General features: G+C 36.4%; 1 protein-coding gene across 4 annotated transcripts in view; it reads left to right on the top strand.

Annotated features, from left to right (window-relative positions):
* Positions 1 to 18,756, top strand: part of TOPAZ1 (testis and ovary specific TOPAZ 1) — an 84,847-nt gene that overhangs the window by 8,991 nt on the left and 57,100 nt on the right. For all 4 annotated transcript variants that reach the window (XM_056800400.1, XM_056800398.1, XM_056800399.1 and 1 more), the window contains exons 3-4: positions 14,881 to 14,948; positions 17,783 to 17,910. In XM_056800400.1, coding sequence (XP_056656378.1) covers positions 14,881 to 14,948; positions 17,783 to 17,910 — 196 coding nt within the window. The remainder of the gene's footprint in view (positions 1 to 14,880; positions 14,949 to 17,782; positions 17,911 to 18,756) is intronic.

Genomic DNA, 18,756 nt, shown 5'->3' with positions numbered 1-18,756 from the left:
AATAAATTAATTTGGGCAGGATTGTCATTTTTATTGTGTTAGCTTGTCCTACCCATAAGCAATTAATGTTTTTCCAATTGTTTAGATCTAGTTTTAATTGTATGGAAAATATTTTGTAGTTGTGTTCATATAATTCTTGTTTATCTTGGCAGATAGATTTCTAAATATATTATCTAGGGTGATTTTAAATGGAATTTCTTTTTCCAACTCTTGCTGCTGAGATGTGTTGGAAATATATAGAAATACTGATGATTTATGTGGGTTTATTTTGTATTCCACAACTTTGCTAAAGTTGTTGATTATTTTGACTGACTTTTTAGTTGATTCTCTAGGATTCTTTAAGTAGACCATCATATCATATGCAAAGAGGGATAGTTTAGTCTCCTCATTGCCTATTTTAATACCTTCAATTTCTTTTTCTCTTATTCCTACTGCTAGTGTTTCTAGTACAATGTTAAATAATAGAGGTGATAATGGCATGCTTGTTTCATTCCTGATCTTACTGGGAAGGCTTCTAATTTATCCCCATTGCAGATGATACTTGCTTTTGGTCTTAAATATATACTGTTTATTATTTTTAGGAAAGGCCCTTTTATTCCTATGCTTTCTAGTATTTTCAATAGGAATGAGTGTTGTATTTTGTCAAAGGCTTTTTCTGCATCTATTGAGATAATCATGTGATTTCTATTGGTTTGATTGGTTGATATGGTCAATTATGTGGATGTTTTTCCTAATATTGAATCATCCTTGCATTCCTGATAGAAATCCCATCTGGAGTCTTTTTGCTAGTATTCTATTTAAGATTTTTGCATCTATGTTCGTTAATTAGATTGGTCTGTAGTTTTCTTTCTCTGTTTTTAGTCTGCCTGGCTTTGGAATCAGTAGTATATTTGTGTCATAAAAGGAATTTGGTAGAACTCCTTCTTTGCTTATCTCGTCAAATAGTTTATATAGTATTGCGATTAGTTGTTCTTTAAATATTTGATAGAAATCACTTGTGAATCAATCTGGCCCCGGGGGTTTTTTTCTTAGGGAGTTCTTTGATGGCTTGTTCAAGCAATTTCTTTTTCAGATATGGGATTATTTAAGTATTCCATTTCTTCTGTTAATCTAGACAATTTATATTTTTGTAAATAACCATCCATATCAACTCGATTGCCATATAATTAGGCAAGATAGTTCTTAATAATTACTTTAATTTCCTCTTCATTAGAGGGGTGGTTGCCCTTTTCATCTTTGATACTGTTAATTTGGTTTTCTTCTTTCCCTTTTTTATTAGATTAAACAGTATTTATTTTATTTTTTCAAAGTACCAGTTTCTAGTCTTATTTATTAATTCAATAGTTCTTTCACTTTCAATTTTATTAATTTCTCGTTTAATTTTTATAATTTCTACTTTAGTTTTTATCTGGGGGGTTTTAATTTGTTCTCTTTCTAGTTTTTTAATTTGTATGCCAAATTCAGTGACCTCTTCCCTCTCTGATATGCATTCAGGGATATAAATTTTCCCCTGAGTACTGCTTTGGCTGCATCCCATAGATTTTGATATGTTGTCATTCGCTTCAATGAAAGTATTAGATGTTTCTATGATTTGTTTTTTAACCAACAAGTTTTGGAGAATCATAATTTAGTTTCCAATTAATTTTTGATTTGCCTTTCTATGTACCTTTACTAATTATTATTTTTATTGCATTGTGATCTGAAAATATTGCATTTATTTCTTTTTTTCATTTGTTTTCCATGTTTTTATGCCCTAGTGCATGGTCAGTCTTTGTGAATGTACCATGCTACTGAAAAGAAGGTGTATGTATTCCTTTTTGTCCCTATTTATTTTTCTCCATATATCTATTAACTCTCATTTTTCTAAGATTTCACTCACATCTCTTACCTCTTATTTATTTTGTGGTTTGATTTATCTTGATCTGATAGAGGAAGGTCAAGTCTCCCACTAGTATAGTTTTACTGTCTTATTTCCTCCTTAAGCTCCACTAGTTTCTCCTTTAAAAATTTGGATGTTACACCATTTGGTGCATACATGTTGTGTACTGCAATTTCCTCATTGTCTATACTGTCTCTTATCAGAATGTAATTACCTTCTCTATATTTTTTAATCAGATCTATTTTTACTTTGGCTTTATCAGATATCATGATTGTGACTCCTGCCTTTTTTATCAGTTGATGCCCAATAGATTTGGCTCCAGCTTCTTAACTTTACCCTGTGTGTGTCTACCTTCCTCATGTGTGTTTCCTGTAGACAACATATGGTAGGATTTTGGTTTCTAATCCACTCTATTTACTTTCATTTTATGTATGAGTTCATTCCATTCACATTCAGAGTTATGATTACCATCTGTGTATTCCCCATCATTTTGATTTCATTTCTAGTCCTGCCCTTTCTTCTTTCACTATTTCCTTCTACACCAGTGTTTTGCTTTTAGTCATTCCCCTAATTCCCACCCTTATTTTACTTCCCTTTCCACCCCCTGCCTTCTTATTTCCCTCTTATTTTTCTTAAGGTTCTATTAAATTGCTCCCCCTCTTTCCCTCCCTTGGTTTTTCCCTCTCAACTTTCCTGTAGGATAAGATAGAATTCAATAGCCCAATGGATCTAGATGCTCTTCCCTCTCAGAGTTGATTCCACTGAGAGTAAGGTTTAAGTATTATCTATTAGCACTCTCTTCCTCTCCTTATAAAAGTATTCTTCCCCTCCCCCTCCCCATTAGCCACTATACCATTTAGTGGTATAATTTATCATATTTTTCTTATTCCTTCAGGTTTCTCTTGGTGCCATCTTCTATGGCACCCCCCCTTTCTTTTTTTACATATCATCTTAAACCACTTAGTACCCCAACCTCCACCTATGAATAATTCTTCTAAATACTATGATAGTGAATACAGTTTTTGAGAGTTACAAATATCATTTTTCCATATAGGAGTATAAACAATATGACCTTAGTGAAGCCCTTAAAATTTTTTTGCCCTCTTTCTTATTTATTACATGGTATTTCTTAAATGAAATATACTCATGATTTTTTTTTGTTTAAATATCTGCTCTTTAAAACTACTCATTGTTGTTGCCAAATCTCATGTTTTTGTATGGAGTTGATAATTCTTCATCCAGTCTGCTACCATTTTAAAAAAATTCTTTGCTACCTTTGTTTGAATTGGGTCAAATTCATGATTTTCCCAAGGCTGACATTTACTGACCTCTTATTATATAAATATAAATTTGCCGATTTTTATAAATGTAATAAATACCTTTAATTTTGTTATTAATATGAGGGATTAAAATAAATGCCTACCAGACTTTTTTTCTGCACATCATTTCCTAGATAGTATGAAGATACATCTCCCCCCAAGTAAAGAAGAGAGATAAAAGGAAAATCCAGGGTTAGCTTTATTAGACAAGAGCTGAGCTCTGACTCTCAGACAAGCATCTAGGCTCCTGGCTACTTTCCACCTGTAGACACAGGCAAGGGAGAACTATTTTCCTAATAATATATGAAAATGCTCCTGGGACTCAGATTCAAAAGATTTTGAAAGGAGTCAGAATCTAGAAGAAACCTCTAGTCAACTAATCAACCCACATAATAAATGAAGTGAATTGTCATCCATCTTCTCCTTGAAGAGCCCATGGGAGTTAAGTGTTTTACCATCCTGGTTGGCCACCTTTTAGACACTCCATCTTAAATATGTTCTTAAACCAGAGTGCATGGAGCTGCACAGTGATGGTCTGACAAGAGTACAGATGATAATATCATCTCCCTATTCCTGGAAACTGCTCCCTAATGCAGACCAGGATCACATTTTCTCCTTTCACTGTCATATATCACACTACTGTCTCATTGAATTTTTAGCCCATGAAAATCTCAAAATCATTTTTAGACAACCTGCTTAAGCATGCTTTATCCTTCTTGTGATTATACCATTGTGTTTTTTTTTTATCCAGATGTAAAAGTTTGTGTTTATTGTGTTATTAGGTTCAACCCAATGATTGAGCCTGTGGATTCCTCTTGGATCCTGCTTCTGGCTTCCAATAGTTTTAGCTGTTTTACTCCATTTCATATCACTTATAAATTCATTAAGAATACCAGCTATAAATCTTTGTCTAAATCATTGATAAAATGCTAATAAGCACAGATCCCTGAAGGCAGAACACCAGAGACCTCTTACCAAATTGACATTGAGCCTTCAGTATGAAACTTGAATCTGGCCATCTAACTAGTTCTGAATCCATCTAAATAGTTCAGTTCTGAATCTATTACAAAATCTCTCCAATATACAGCCTTTCCTCCTCTGACACTGTCACCACTGGTTCAAACTCATTGATGTATAGGCCACAGCTTGACATCTTCTCCATAAATATTCTATGAAATATGTCTCTTACCTGGATTAATATTAATAGATAGTGACATTGCAACACCATAGGTAAAGAAGTCCCAAGGTTGGGTAGTCATTTCACTTGGTGAGCCCAAATGCCTTGTTCTACTCAATCAGATATCCTCCTATCAGAACTTCAGTAATATCAGAACATGTCTGCTTCTCTTCCTACTAACATTCTGTCATGCAGGTATGTTTAGGAAATTATTTTCTGATAAGGAGAGTAGTTTTTGTTGCCAAAAAACCAGATGTTTGCTTTTAAAAGTAATGTCATTTGGTGGGACAAAAGATAGAATACAGTGTATGCTATGTCTGTAATAATCTGTATTATAACAGCTGTGCCATTCACTATATAGTGTAGTTTGGGGGAGGAAACTATGCTCTAGAGTTTGGTTGATCCTAGTCCAGATATCTGTTTTCACCACCTCCTTCCCCCAGAAATAATGGCAAATAGCAATCATGGAATCAGGAACTTATTCCAACTGATCAATACCTGAACAAGAATCCCTTTTACACAGACTTTTCTTAGAAGACTTCCAGTGTTCAGGAATGCACTAGTACTCTTGGGTAGCTTATATCACTTTTGGACAGCTCTGATCATTGGGATTTTTTAAATCTCTAGGATAATTTTTGCCCCTTGTTCCCCAATTCTACACTTGGGATTAAGAGAAACAAACTTGTTTCTTCTCCCATAAAGACTATCTTAAAGACAATTTATCATATATTTCTCCTTTCTCTTTGCTTACCCATTTTTTTCTGTGCTAAACATCCTGAATTCTTCAACCAATACTTATGAGACATAAATTTGAGAGCTTTCACAGTCCTGATGCCCTCCTCTACTTATCAATGTCCTTCTTAAAATGTACTGGAAACTACATCCAGTATTTCATATGTAGTCTGATCAGGGCAGGGAACAGTGGCACAATGGGCATGATGCCTTTCTTGCTGCCTAGATTATAGCTTTCTTGGATCTTAGATATTTTGAACTTTTAGTCTACTAAAGACAAGACATGTTTTGTCACTCTTAAATTTCATCTGAAATCTTATTGAACCTTCTTGGGGCCATCATGTGTAACAACTATTCTTGCAGATTTTTCTTCTGCCCATTTTGAGAAGCATTCCCCACACACACAAAAAACACAGGGCCAAGCACAGATCCTAGGGGCTATCTACTGGAGACCTTCCAAGGCACTTCAGCCAGTTCTGAATCCAGTTACTTATACTATGATCTAATCCACATCTCTCCATCTTTCCCACTAGAATAGCATGATTGACTTCATGAAATGCTCTTCTCAATTCTGCTATCTGCAGTATTCTGATAATCTTCATCTAGTAATTCTGCCCTTCCACCCACCCAATAAAAAGGAAATTCACTTAACCTCACATCAGGAATTATAGCATCTCACCTACATGTCCCCCTTTATCCTGACGCTCACTGTCTACAATCCAAACTTCAGCCCTTAAAGCACCAATCTGACCTGTCACCTGTCCTACCCCACCCTAGTCCTCACACACTTTCTTATCCTCCATAGCTAATGAGTTCCCAGGTCCTGTTCATTCTACCTCTACAACAGCTCTCACATATGTCTCCTTTGTCTCCTTCCCATTCATACCATAATGGTCCAAACTTAGGACTTGATTATCTCTTATCAATCTGGTAGAGCAGCCTCCTAATTGGTCTTCCTGCCTGCAGTTTCCTCTTCCTCCAGTCCATCCTTCACCCAGCTGCCAGAGTCATTTTTCCTGAAGTGTACATCTGACCAGGTCACTCCAACTCAAACTCCAGTGGCTCCCTCTTCCCTCTATGATCAAATACAACAAACTCATTTATTTGGCATTTAAAGCCCGTCACAACCTGGGACTAACATACCTTTTAAGGTTTATTTCCCTTACTCCCTTGAGTTCTCAGTGGGCTTTTCATACAATATTGCATCTCCCACCCCTCCCTGGGGGAAGCCCTTATCCTTCAAAGCTCATCTCAAGGTTGGAGAAGATTGCTCTAAGTCAGGCAAAGGTTATGATGAATTGGGATAGAAGTTTTATTGTTTTTATACCTTCTAAGTGCTTTAGAATATAATATGGAATAATTAGATCATCAGCTGTCATAAATATAAAGGAGATGGAACAAATATTATTGTCCTTCTTGTTAGCTAGGGAACATAAGGGACAAATGTAAAACAATGTGCCTGAGGTCTTGAGAATTGAGTGAAGACAGAGGCTTTGATAATATTTGATCCTTTATTTTGAAGATCCATCTTTTTTCCAAGTTAAAACTCAAACTTGGAGAAGGGAAGCATTTATTAAGCACTTCCTTTGTGCCAATACTACACAAATGATCTCATTTGATCTTTATAATAATTCTGAGATGTGGGTATTGTTATAATTAGTTTCCAGTTGAAGAAACTGAAGCAGAAAGTAAAAGACTTGCCCAAGATCACACAGCTAATACAAGTCTGAAGTTGTTTTTAAACTCAGGTTTTATCTGGATTTAAACTCAGGTATTACTGCCTCTTTCTGGGGCTCAATTTACAAGGTGGTTTGAAGAGGGAGACTGAAGGCAATTGAGTTAAAAAGGATATTACAGGGGCTCGTTAGGTGGCTGTACTTCCTAGCTGTATTAACCATGATTGCCTAGCCATTACTACCCTTCTGCCGTAGAACCAATACTTAGTGTTGATTCTAAGACAAAAGATAAGAGAATAGTCAAAGGTAACAAAATAGTTTCAAGAGTAGGTGGCTAAAGTGTTTAGTGCTTTGTAATAGGATATAGGGAGCAAGCATGGCAACCTGATGGATATCTTTCTTGATTTGGAAGCTCTTAAAGGGCATTAAAATCAATGTGTCTGTCAAAAAGCATTTTTTCTTACTGTTATGTACTACAGCAATATTCCAAGGATTGGTGTTACAAAGGAAAACAAATAACCCTTGCCCTCAAGAAGCTTATAGGAGAAGAAAATGTAAACAACCAGGTTTGCACAGAACATAACCTATGTTTGGGTCTTAGTCCTGATTAAAGGCAAAATTCAGGAAGAGAAAGTTAAAGAGGTGTTTATTAAAACATCAAGGCAGAAAACCATTGGTGGCCTGGCCCCTGGAATCAACCTGGGATTCAAACTGGGAACTACTTTATAAACATCTTAATAATCAGTAATTAGAACAAGACTTCCCTGATGGAAATAAGGGGTCCTACATAAGTGATCTTGCTATTGATTGTATGTGTGAAGTGCATGAAAGCAAGGAGTTGAGGATGATTCCAAAGTTGTAGTTTTGGGTAACTGGCAGAATACTAAAACCCACAACAGAAATGATCCCCAGAAAGCCCTCGATAGGAATGAGGAAATGCTCTTCACTGGGCATTTTTGTTAAAAACATGAAATAAGACCTAGTGCCTACTCTCCAGAGTTTGCGATCTAGCAGAAGAGGAAGACAACCCCTAATAAACTAAAATAAGTGCCTACAAAAAATCTAAATGAGTCTGAATTTTGAGGTATGAAGGACTTGTTGGAAGCAGTATCTGATCTGGGGCTTAAAAAAAAGCAGTCTGAAGATATTAAGGGAGAAATGTTCTAGATATAAAGGATAGTATGCAAAAATAGGCAAGATTAGACATCAGCAAGTAACTGTTTTTTGTCTAGTACAGAAATAATCTACTAAGGAGGTTTTATAATCAGGATACTAGAACTCTCTAGAAGGCAATTGAAAATTGAAAAAAGGAGTTACTGATTTAGTGGCATCTACAAAGACGCAACAGTGAGGAATGACTGCAAAAGATTTGCTTCTCAAGGAGAGGGCATTGGAAGAGAAAAGCAAGGGAAATGCATTTTAGACTAACTGAAGTTTTGAATGTATTGGTGTGAAGGAGGCATTGGGCATAAAGGAAGAGTAGACTTGTTTGGGACTTGGGCATTTCTTCATCTGGTTATATTAAGACCTTCCTCCCTTTCCCCATGGATAACTGGAGAGAACCTGGGCCAGAATCCCAAGGCCTTAGCAGCCATGGATGGACTCTATGTAGTCTGCATCATCAGGGAATTTCCACATCAGTAAGCCCCTATAGTCAGTGGAGTAAGTGCAGAATCATTGTCCTACAACACTGTCTGCCAAGGCTGCAGTTAAGTTAATGCATCTTCACAATCGACCTAAGGAAAAGCCATTGCATTACTCGAAACTAAATATGGCCTCTGAGAAGAGACAGTCTCTGTGTTTGTTTCAAAATTAAGGTGGGCAGTGAGGGCCTGCTCGTGAGAGCTCAGTTACTTTGCTTCCACTTCCACAGGTCTGAATCCATACTGTAGCTATTCTTATTGCTTATGAAGGTGCAGGTCATGTTTCTTCTAGTCCATCAAATGTTGTGTATGGAGAACCACATTCTGTTCATTTGCCATCTTTTGATAACACAAAAGTGTGTGCTGTGCCTGTCTAAAAAGCTTTCTCTTTACAGTACATGATTAGTGAGTATTTAATACTAGTCTTGGCATTGGGAAAAAGCTGATTTCTAATACCATCATGTTTTTTGCTGTGGAGTGGCTTCATAGGAAAAACATTTCTGGATTTTACTCAGCCTGTGGGATCTTAAGTTAAACTTAACTTCCCCTAAATCATTCTTCTTTTCTCTCTGCACTATTTACCCATTCACATAGACTGAAACCCTCAGGCACTTTTTCAAGCACTTAGTCCATAAACATTTATTAAGTACCTACTGTATAGCAGGAGGCAACTAGGTGGCTATAGATAAAAGTACTGAACTTGGAGGCAGGAATACCCACGGTCAAATTCAGTCTCGGGCACTAGCTTTGTGACCCTGGGCAAGTCACTTAACCCTGTTGGCCTGTTTCCTCATCTGTAAAATGAGTTGGAGAAGGAAATAGCAAACTACTCTCCTATTTTTTCCAAGACCCTAAATGGAATTAAAAGAGTTAGACATATGGATCAACAGCAGTGATTCTCTACCCTATCCCTCACAAAGGCCATTCCAAACCTCTTCTCTCTTCAACCCTCATACACTATTCTTAACTGAGGACCTTCCATAGGTACTCTATATGGAAAATTGAAACCATCTGCCAGAAAATCCCGTCTCACCTTAAAACTCCTCCCTCTCCCTTTCCACCCCCCCATATGTCTCTCCACCTTTATAGATCTCTTTCCTCACTGTCTAGATGCTCTGTAAAATCCCTTCTAGCTGCAGTGTGATCCCTCTTCCCTGATTACAGTCCTATCCAATCATCAGTACCATCACACCTTTCCCCCTGTAATTTCTCATATTTGTCTTTCCTCTCTGTTCTTGCTGCCATCAACTTAGTCTTATCAATTCATACTTAGATGACTATAATAGCCTCCTAAAGGGTCTCCTTAACACTTTTGGTAGGAAGGTATGTGTGCCAACTGCTGCCTTGGACACTGCTGTGGGTTTTCACATCTGGATTTGTTCCACATTCCCTGGACCTTCTCATTTTCAGGAGCTGGGAGAGCTGTTATACCACATCGAACCTCTTGGTACAGGGCTCAGGACATAGGCTCATCATCACAGTGGCTAGCATTTGGCCTATGTTGAAGGCTCATGCTTATAGAAGACTTTACAAACCCCTTTCATCAGATTCTAGTACAAGCATTTTATAGCTGAGGACTCTGGCACTTGGGCTTGGACAGCTCAATCCAAGTATTACTCTGCTTCCCTTACTGAAAAAAAGATAAAGTCAAAACCTTCTGGAGCCTGCTTGGATTCTATCAGCACCTCTCAGTGGCCAGAGATTTCCTTTCTCTTTGTACATCAGAACCCAAGTTCTGCTTATTTGTCTGCCTGCTAAAAATTAATCTCTTCACCTCTGTTCATTTGTAGAGCAGAAATGACTGCCCTCTCCTGAATTTAGTGAATAGTAAAGTTTTTCCAGGGGTCTAGTTCCCATGCCTGAGTCTCAAGGAATGGCCTCTTTTCCTTTCCCTGCTCATCACTGTCTACCTATGTGCTCACTACTTTGTGTTTCTCTGGTTGTGATTTGCTCGTATCCTCTTGACCTGGAAGGACCTCCCGTTTTTCCCACTTTCTCAAGTTTACTTCTGGTCTTCTATATGAAGCCTTTGGGTGATTCTAGCCTTCATTGACCTGAACTCCTACAATGCTTCTTTTCATCTGCTTACACATTACGCTTATTTTTGCTACATCATACATTAGTCATAGCTATCTAATTAGATTGTAAATTCCTTGAGGACCAGTAGCATACCTTATGCATTTCAAATCCCTAAAGTCAGTGAACTCCCTGGTACAAAATCCTGCACATAGTTTATGGAGAAATAACCAAAGGTGTGGAAATGAGCAGCAATCCTATTTGATCTCATCAAGATCCAACGTTCTGAGTTGGCCTAGTGCATTGGAATCTTGTGTACGTGACATGGCGTTCACAAAATGAAACCATGAGAATCTGCTTCCCCCTTCCCCAAGTAATTTGCACAGTACTGTAACTTAGTCCTAAATAAAAACTGACTTTAAATCCATTATCTCATTTGAATCTTACAACACTCCTGAGGGTTGCCCCAGGAATTAACTTCATTTTACAGGTGAAGAAAGTGAGGTAAATTATTCTCGGAGTAAAAAACATTCCCTCTAAAGGTAGCTCTTTAATTGTCTTACTGATTGAGTTGCACGATGGCTTGCTACTTAATCTAGGCAGTCATTCTTTTGAGATAGCTTTTCCTATATGGTATATGGTAGTCATAAACCAAGATTAGTATGGACTTGAGGGGATAGTTCTGAGTTTTGAGATAGGAAGTGAGAAAATCCCAACTTTGGAATAAGCTACAAAGCAGTATTATGAGATACTGAATTAACACTGTAATAGAGTAGAGAACATACTTGACCTTTATGAATAGAGCTTTGGCATATGGAATCTATATAATTCTTCAGAGCACTTTTGGGAATATTCTTTCAAATTTTCTACCATTGCCTCTATAATTCTTTCTTAAGGAAACCAATGAATTTAATAACTAAAAAAAAAATATCTAGCCCTAGAACTTAAAATATATTTTGAAGATTATATATATATATATACATATATATATATATATTTACATTGCCTTTCCCCTGTCTTTTTAGCCCTAAACCTAATTTTGAGACAAGTATAAAGATTTATATTTCCTTCCCATAACTTTCCCTTTAGATCTTCCACCACTGAAAAAGGTGTTAAGGCTTTTAGTGGACAACCCTGACCTTGGAGATTTGAAAAACCTGGCATGGGTAACTCTGAAGGAGGAAAATTAAACTAGAAACACAGCAAAAACAAAATACAACAAGCAATGTCATGGTTCCTGAAAGTGACTGAATATGGGAGGACAAAGATCAGAAATCCCAGGCTACACCTTCCCTTTTTGAAAAGATCAAGGCTACCATCTAAACAATGGGGTCTGGGCAGTGAGATGTCAGCTCTTTTATGGGTGATAGTGGATCCTCAGATGTAAAGAGGACCAGGAGCAGCTTCAGGGATACCATGTGAAGAAGATACCTCCTACCTACTCAGGGTTAGTTACCAAAACTAGCCTCTGTTAGGGGTTCATAACCTTTTGAATGGAGTGGGACCCCTTTTATTATCAGATGAAGTCTATGGATCCCCTCTCTGAAGGACATTTTAAATGCATTTTTAAATACACACACACCAGGTTAAGAATCCCCATTCTCTTAGCCCTCCTTGGTGATAGCTAACTTGTGTGGAAGGACCCCATCAATTATAGATTTTTTTTTTAATGACTACAAAGGGCAGCTAGGTAACATAGTAGATAGAGTGCCAGGCCTATGCATAATTAGAAAAATGTGGACTCCATCTCCCAAAGTTCTTTTCTTGAACCAAGAATCCTTTTCCTCTGCGTTCACATTAGCATTGTTATGTTCTTGTTCTTAAGCTGTGGGTAATGCTTCTCTCCCTCTCTTTTTTCACATGAGAGGTTGCTGAGCTCTCTTTCTCTATTGCTTCAAGTTTTACTATTAATAAATATTATAAATATTATACTTGGAGTACCGGATATTTTAAAATCTACACCTAGAGACATGAGGCTTGAGTTCATATCTGGTGTCCCAGCTGTATGACCTTGGGCAAGTCACTTAACTCTGATTACTAGCTCTTGCAGCTCTTCTTAGAATTGATGCTAAGACAGAAGGCAAGGTTTGTTTGTTTTTTAATTACTAAACTGGGTTTGTTTTTGTCCATGCTAGTACCCATTCTACTGCTAGTAGGGCTTGCTTCCACATGGGATAGATGACTTCAAGCATTTTTAAGTACCTGCTATGAGATAGATGGGCAGCTAGTGGATAGATGTAGTGGATAGAGCACCAGTCCTGGAGTCAGACCTGATTTCAGGTCTCGCCCTCGGACACTAATTGTGTGACCCTGGGCAAGTCACTTACCCCTGTTAGCCTCAGTTTACTCGTCTCTCAAATGAGCTATAAAAGGAAATGGCAAACCACTCGAGCATCTTTGCCAAACAACAACAACAACAACAAAAGCCAAATAGGATCACAGTCAGACACAACTAAAACAGAACCACAAGTGTTAGGAAGTCAGAAGTAAGGAGGAGAGAGATGACCATTAGAGAGCAATAAAAGCAGTTGTCTATATTTTTAAACTGAAGCCCCACCTATCGTAGGATCTTCTTGTACAAATCCACAATTCCAGAATGGTCTAGGATGGATCCAGCATTGGCAATTCAATTGCCTCCCTAATGCTTTGAGTGCCTATAAAATATGCGTATACAGCTCTCAACAGCTTCCCAAATGCCATATCAAAAGTTCCAAGTAGTTCTTAAGGATAGTTTTTTTAAAAACCAAATAGTTCTTAACCCATTCACACATCTCATGGTATTTATCAAAATAAAAAATTCATTCATTTTAAAATAACTTGATAGTGGTATCATAGTTCAGTCATAGACAATAAACTCCTTAATGTTTGAAGAAGTATCAGCTTTTGTCTTTTTCTGATAGGGAGGAAAAACAGTTTCCCTTCCTTGCTGTTTCTAAGGACAATTGAGTCATGAAGAAATCTCTTAGAACTTGCAAGGTTGTGTGTTGTTTTTTGTTGTTGTTGTTTTTATTTTTTTAAGGAAAAAAAGTCATCAAACCCAATAAGTACAGAAAAAGAAATTGAAAATATATGCAATGTTACCCACCTCTGCAGACAAATGAAGGAATATATCTTCTCAAATCACCCCTTGGAGGCCATATTTGCTTTTTAATTTTTTGGATTCCCTTTGTTTCATGTTTATTTTTCTTTCCATAAACATGAAACAAAAGGAATCCAAAAAATGCATGCCAGTTCATATGCCTTTGCATGCTTCTCAGTCAGTATTCATCATTATTTATTATGGCACAGTAATATTCCATAGTTTATTTTGTTGTTCATCATGTTCAACTCTCCATGACCCCATTTGGAGTTTTCTTGGTGAAGATACCAGAATGCTTTACCATTTCCTTCTCTAGCTCATTTGAGAAATGAGGAAACTGAAGCAAATGGGAAAGCTTCTTTTGCCACCAAATAGCTTCAGTCATTGGACCCACGTAATCTGCACCTCTTGAATTCATAAAGTCTCCTCTGCCTCAATCCATTCATCCCAGGAACAATACTTACTCACCTAAGACCAGGAAAGAACAAACACAAAAAATGGAAAGGTTGCCAGGGGCCCAAACACAGGCATTCTTGAGTCTCCCTCTACTAGCCCCCACGTGGATGAGATTGCCTTGATGCTGGCCTGAGGCAGAGAAAGGTCAGTCCTTCCCCATCTCTTACAGGGAATCTTAGAGTTATATGCCTAAAAGGTGGAAGGAAGAGAGCTAAATTGATGCTCTTTATTAGGTTTGATAGGTAAGAGAAAGGAAAGGATATATTAAAAAACGAATGACATAAGAGTGTCAATATGAATGTCTACTGTGTGTAAAGTGCTCTTCAAATTGTTATAGAGTATACAGAGATTTATAGGACAATGGTTCTACTTTTGAGGAACTTAAAGACTCATCCATATGATCATAGATTTAGAGCTGGAAAGAATGATGGAAGCATGACTTAGCAGTCTTCTAGTTCAATCTGCTCATTTTACAGATGAGAAAACTAAAACTAGAGGGCTGTCAAGACTTGTCTACTTGTCATGTAGAAAATATAAAAAAGTAAATAGCAGAATTTGGATTTGAGCCTAGATTCAAATACAGTAGTTTTTTAACAAGTCAGAGATGGATATCGCAAATGTAATTTGAATTTGTATAAATACTTTATAGTCTTTCATATACTTCCATGCATTTTTAAATTTTTTTTCATTATGATTAAGTGCCAAATAACAGCATAATCAAATGTAAATTCAAAGGATATGGAGATATTTCTGTAGATTGGAGTAATCAGGTAAGACTTTGTAGAGAAATTCAGATTCGAGCTAGGCATATAGCATTATTGTAGCCAGTGACAAGTATCATATGATGGTTGTTAATGTTTGATTATACATTTTGATTTTTAAATTTTGTTTGCTTTATAATAGAGAATTTCCTGCACAGGACCATGGATCATTGACATCAGATATCTCTTCCAATGCTTCATTAATAACTGGTAATAATTAAAATTTCAGAATTATAATGCTAAATAGGAATTTAATTGTTTTTCAGACTGGATCAAAAATTAATCAATTTAACTTGGCCAAATTCGTATTAGAACATAATAACTAGTTGTAATCTGAAAGTCTTTCACAGTTCAATCTTCAAGGACACTTTTTCTAGATGTTCTTTGAATTATTTTTGTGATTAAAAAAAAAAACTAGACTTCTTTAAGTCTCAAAATATCTTGCCAGCTTTATTTTTAAATCTTATGATAATTGACATTTACTTTGAAAGACATAGCTTCGTTGATTATATTTCTTTGACTACCAAATTTAAAAGTTTTGGGGAAATTAATTGACCTTTCAAGGATCATAGGATCCAGTGTTATTGATATCCCATTAAACGAAGTTATGAGTTATGTTTCTCTGCTTGTATGGGTCTGTGCTTTCATGCAGATACTCTCCCTAATGCTAAACGACTGAAATCTGTCTGTGCCTGCCCATTCTTTGCCACTTTGGTCCTTGTTATCCTGTAACTTTCATAACTCACCTCCTTAGGAGGAACCACTTTTTTCGTTACCTTCACTTTGCAGAGAGCTCAGTGGAACACCTTAGCCATCTCTCATTTCATGATTAACCTTCTTTTCATGTTAATTTATCTTTCTGTTGATATCTTTTATACTACTCCTTTTGCTCAAGCCTTTGTTAAATGATAATCAGGACAGTGGTCTCCTCCTATAGAGCTATCCAGAGGACTTTCACATCTCATGACTTGGGCTTGGGAGATACCTTGTGAGCCTTTAAGACAACATCTTGCATTGCTTGATCAAATGCATATTTTTAGATTTTGGGGTGAGGAAGAGGAAGGGGGGTTAGTATGACCTTCATGTTGAGGTCTAGACCAAGATGAAACAATTTACATATTTTCCCCTCTATCTAACTGCTTGGCAAGGAGATTGTGTTTGCTGGCTGAAGTGGTTTAGTCCCATTTAGTCTCCTTGTTATGGTGATTGATTTATTCACATTAAATTTCTTTGGAAGGTATTGATACCTTTCATTTTTCAGTTTTTTCTTTTTTTTTTGAAAATTTTATTTAATTAGATGATTTAGAATATTTTTCCATGGTTACAAGATTCATGTTCTTTCCCTCCCTTCCCCTCTCCTGTATCTGAAGCACAATTCTAGAGGGTTTAAACATGTGTCATTGATCAAGACCTATTTCCATATTATTAATATCTGCACTAGGGTGATCTTTTAGAGTCTATGTCCCCAGTCATATCCTCATTGACCCTTGTGATCAAGCGGTTGTTTTTCTTCTGTGTTTCTTTTCCTACAGTTCTTCCTTTGGATGTGGATAGTGTTCTTTCTCATATGTCCCTCCAAATAGTTCTGGATCTCTGCATTGCTACTGGTAGAGAAGTCCATTACATTTGGTTTTACCACAGTGTATCAGTCTCTGTATACAACATTCTCCTGGTTCTGCTCCTTTCACTCTGCATCAGTTCCTGGAGGTTGTTCTAGTTCACATGGAATTCCTCCACTTTATTATTCCTTTGAGCACAATAGTATTCCATCACCAACAGATACCACAATTTGTTTAGCCATTCCCCGATTGAAGGGCATCCCCTCATTTTCCAATTTTTTTGCCACCACAAACAGCTTGGCTATGAAAATTCTTGTACATGTCTTTTTCCTTATTACCTCTTGGGGGTACAAACCCAGCAGTGCTATGGCTGGATCAAAGGGCAGACAGTCTTTTGGGCATAGTTCGAAATTGCCTTCCAGAATGGTTGGATCAATTCACAACTCCACCAGCAATGTCCCAAGTTTGCAACATCCCTGTCAGCGTTTATTATTTTGCTTTGCTGTCATGTTAGATCTGCTAGATGTGAGGTGATACCTTAGAGTTGTTTTGATTTGCATTTCTCTGATTATAAGAAATTTAGAACATTTTTTTCATGTGCTTATTAATAATTTTTATTTTTTATCTGAAAATTGCCTATTTATGTCCCTTGCCCATTTATCAATTGGAGAATGGCTTGATTTTTTGTACAGTTGATTTAGCGCCTTATAAATTTGAGTGATTAGACCTCTGTCAGAGGTTTTTGTTATAAAGATTGGTTCCCAATTTGTTGCTTCCCTTCTAATTTTGATTACATTGGTTTTGTTTGTACAAAACCTTTTTAATTTAATGTAATCAAAATTATTTTTGCATTTTATAATCTTTTCTAACTCTTGCTTGGTCTTAAAATCTTTCCTTTCCCAAAGATCTGACAGGTATACTACTCTATGTTCAATTTTTCAGTTTTTCCAATTGTTAGTCTGTTTAAATAGGTTAGATTAGAATTTCCTCAGATGTACATTTGTATCTCATTTTTATTTTTCTCATTTGACATTTATTTTAATTTTTGCTCTGATAAATCTATAATTTGACTGGACACAGACAACTATTTGTTTCATCAGTATCCAGTTGTTTCCTATGTGTTAGACTGTAATCAAATTAATCCTTATTTTGTTTTTTATCATGTCAGATTCTGTTATCAAGGAAAGCATCCATCCTATATAAGCATGAAGGTTCTTGTTTTGTTGCAAGCCTTTTATCTCTTTCCTACTTCAGAACTTTAATTTTAAAACTATATCACATTATTGATTGGTTATGGAGAGCTCTACATGAGTTATTTGTATAGAGGAAATTGTTTAATTTGGAGGCAATTCATATTTAAATTATTAACCATTAAATGTTAAGCATTGAGTTCTTGGTTTATTTGAATTAACATTCTTTGTACCTTTAAGTAACTGGGTCTCTATACCATTAAAGTTTTTATAGTTGAATATTTCTTTTTTTCAGCAAATGAGATTAAACATGATTCTCCAGTTCTGAGTGATTCTTTGGGAAGAATTACTAATGAGACCTCTGAGGATGAAAAACCAGCCGAGTTAAATGAGCACAAAAAGGGGCTGGATGTAGATGAAAAGGTATTTGGGGAAATTTTTTACCTTTTTCTCTCTCTCCTTAGTCATAATGCTACATTAGAACCTTGCCCAACGGGGATGAGATCCATGTATAGGATTCCCACTTTGAGATATAAAGCTATACTTTTACACATGACATTGAACTGTACCCTGGTCTAGTAGTGAGGACTTTGTTTTATTTTAAAATACTACCTTGTCAATGTGTCAGCACAGTTTTATTCATTTGGGTAGTGCTAGGTCAGAAGTCAAGAAAAGCTGAGTTCAAATCCACCCTCAGATGCTGAGCTGTGTGACTCTGGTCAAGTCACACAATTTCTATTTGTCATAGTTTCAACTGTAAAATGGAGATAATACTGGCGCCTACCTCCCAAGATTGTTGTTAGGATCAAATGAGATAATCCTCATGAAGTGCTTAGTACAGCATCTAGCACATAGTAAGCATTAGATAGTTATTCCCCTTCCTATTTTTATGAATGCCAGTTCACTAAGATGTATTTGTGGTCTTGGGGCATTCCATGCTTCATAAAAGAAAAGATTATAGATTTTTTATTTTTTTAACTTAAAAATCAGTCTAAAATATTGTGTATGTGACCAAATTGTTACAAGGATAAACAATTCTTAGTGAATATGATCTAATTTAAATATACATATAAAATTTAAAAGATGTGTGTTTGTGTATAAATTCACACACATTTACATATATCTTTAGCTTTAATGTCACTGGTGAAGTTGGGGCAGCTAAGTGGCATAGTGGATAGAGCATCAGGTCTGGAGTCAGGAAGACTCATCTTTCCTGAGTTCACATCAGACCCCCTGGGCAAGACTCTTAACCCTGTTTGCCTCCGTTTC

This window comes from Monodelphis domestica, chromosome 5 (genome assembly GCF_027887165.1).
Source record: "Monodelphis domestica isolate mMonDom1 chromosome 5, mMonDom1.pri, whole genome shotgun sequence".
Taxonomy (NCBI): Eukaryota; Metazoa; Chordata; class Mammalia; order Didelphimorphia; family Didelphidae; genus Monodelphis; species Monodelphis domestica.
This window is presented reverse-complemented; position numbering and strand designations above follow the sequence as displayed.